This window comes from Pterocles gutturalis, unplaced genomic scaffold, assembly GCF_000699245.1.
Source record: "Pterocles gutturalis isolate BGI_N339 unplaced genomic scaffold, ASM69924v1 scaffold44059, whole genome shotgun sequence".
Classification (NCBI taxonomy): domain Eukaryota; kingdom Metazoa; phylum Chordata; class Aves; order Pterocliformes; family Pteroclidae; genus Pterocles; species Pterocles gutturalis.
The window spans coordinates 6,946-9,505 of NW_010137336.1; the positions used below are offsets into that span (position 1 = coordinate 6,946).

The 2,560-nt window shown below is 37.7% G+C and overlaps 1 protein-coding gene across 1 annotated transcript in view; it reads right to left on the reverse strand.

The window, feature by feature from the left end:
• LOC104468458 (kinesin-like protein KIF20B) overlaps positions 1-2,560 on the reverse strand; it is a gene marked incomplete at its 3' end in the record, with an annotated part of 18,187 nt that overhangs the window by 4,780 nt on the left and 10,847 nt on the right. Inside the window, 3 exon segments of the mRNA XM_010082584.1 lie at positions 3-114; positions 880-1,125; positions 2,156-2,318. Coding sequence (XP_010080886.1) covers positions 3-114; positions 880-1,125; positions 2,156-2,318 — 521 coding nt within the window.

Here is a 2,560-nt window from a genome sequence, read left to right on the forward strand (position 1 = left end):
ACATTGGATAAATTCTTGTGTCACTTCTCCACGAATTTTTAGTTCCATCTGCAACTTAGTCATCTTTTGATTAATAAGTCTGTTCTTCAACTCTTCTATGACACTCAGCAGCCTCTGGAATTACCATTAATGTTAAGTTTTTAATTAAAAAAACGCAAGATTTTTTTCCCAGAAGCAAGATTTTTCCCCATTCACCAACAATGCTCTACTCTTCTAGCTAGCAAAAATTCTTCTAGTTCTTTTATTAGCTCACTCAAACAGGAGGATTCATGACTAGATTGAAATATCTGTTTGGTACTAGCACAGCAATTTATAGGTTTGCACAGAGCAGGCATTGGCAAAGAACATTAAGTTTATTTCAAGAATTCCTGAAGTTGTCTTAAAAAACAGGCTTAAGCTCCACAGGATTTTGCTTTTGTTTCCCAGATGCTTATTTTTGGGGCAATACTAATAAAACCTCCACAAAATAGCCTCTAGTCCTCTGTTCCCTCCTACTTGTCTTCTCTAGAAGCAATTAAAATTGCTGTTCTTTAAAGAATGGTTTTCAGTGGTGTTCTTTGTGAGTAGAACACAAAGGAACCTGTCTTTCAGCAATCGAGAAGGCTGTAATGCTTATTGTGCATTGACCATAGGTCAATGAGAGAAATCGGTCAGAGAGAAAGCCAAATCTGCAATTCGTACTGCTCAGTCTGTTTTTAGACACATTGCAGTTTTCCCACCATAGGCACTAAGTCATGAGTAAGCCCACTTTTAGTTCTTAACATTGGATAGAACAAGGGCGATCAGAAAAGAAAAATAGGTGAGATGGAAGGAACCAGAAGAATACTTTACTTCAAAATTCCATTATACACTAATTCTTAAAGTAGCCATAGCACATACCAGATATCCTGATTCTGTAAGAAGAACATGATTTTCTTCCTGTTCCTGCACTGCTTCTTCTCTTGAGATATCATGCTGTTCTTCCGTCTCATCTTCAATCACATCTTCTAAGCTCCTGTACCATAGGTTAGAACCTGTTCTCCTTGGGATTGGCATCTGGGTGTTGCTAAGTAGTGATGATTCTTTTGCTGATTTCTGGACAGATGACTGATCTTGGGGAGGAATAGTTGCATCCATAATTAAAACCTACCCAAAAAATCAAGAACAAAGTCAGTGTCTTTAAACCTCTACTGGCACTTCCAAGAGATACCTGTTGCACTTTTCTATAGGTCTCCTGAGCATGGTAGTCCTCCAGCCTATCCTCTGTTAAGTCACTCCTTAGACCAGTTTCCAGCTAGAGTACAAGGGATTAACTTCATTGTCTTCTTCTTTTGATCCCAGGAACATCAAGTTTCACTAGCTTGACAACTTACAAGAGGGTTGCCACTTTAGATACCAACAGATTTCTGTATTTTCTGTACTTTGAGCTTCTAGTTGCATTACACCAATGTCATCCTACAAATTCTATTTCTTGAACAGCTGTATCACCCTTACAGTTTCCTCCTTCTCATGTTTTACTTGACCTGCTCAATGAGCCCACATTCCAAAGGTCTGGATCTATTGTCCTTTGAACATATCTAACTGTCAACAAAAGTTTTCCAGAGCTTCTATTAAGGCTGCAGCACTGATCCCTGGTACTTTAGTTTTCCAACTTTGCCAGGGTTATATCACTGCAATTCTGCTCATTCTGCTTAACCTCCACTACTGAAGCCTCTATGGACATAAAGACAACCTTTCAAACTCTTTGCTGCTCAGCCTATTTTATTAATATTTCAGCTGAGCAATATTCCAAATTAAGATAGCAGCAGTATACAGGGACAACAAGAATTGCTTCTAGGTGAGAGTATGCCACAAGCACAGAAGAAAAGTTTCCCTAGATCTCAGAGAATTTACTCCAAATATAACAAATGTCTTGTTATGCCGAATATTTTATAGAAATTATGGATTTCCACTAACTCCCACCCCCCACTCCAAACTAAAAAAAAAAGTGTCCCAACAAAGCCTTTTTAAAAACTTTACAAAGAAATAAAGCCTGACTAGGAGTAATTACAAAATACAACTGCAACAAGACAGAAAAATCCAGTAACTAAATTAATATTCTTAGAAGGAAGAGAACCTGGTCTTTAAATTCAAATCAGAAAGTACTGATCAACAAGGTAAACTACAACACACTTACTTTTTGGGCAATGGCAGAGAACTTTAGCACATTGAGTGTTTCATCATATGTTGAGGCACATTGGCTTATGTTTACTATCATGTGTACCTTCCCTCTTCCACTGAAGAATCCTTGAAGGTAATGAGTTAACTTACTTTCTCGAAAGGGTATGTGCTGCTGCACCCTTTAAAGGCAAAAGAACAGATGACCATAAGTCTAATAATTTCCAGTCAATGTAAGAGCTATCCAGCCTGAAGACTTTAAAATATTTATTAAAGTAGTAATCTTCAAATCAGTTAAAACTGGTTTGGACTAGATAGAGCTGTTTGTAAAGAGATTGCGTAGCTGTTGTGACTGCTGCTTCAGCCATTATCTCAGATAAGCTATAGCAATACAATCAATGAGAGCACTTAAACCGAAAGAGTG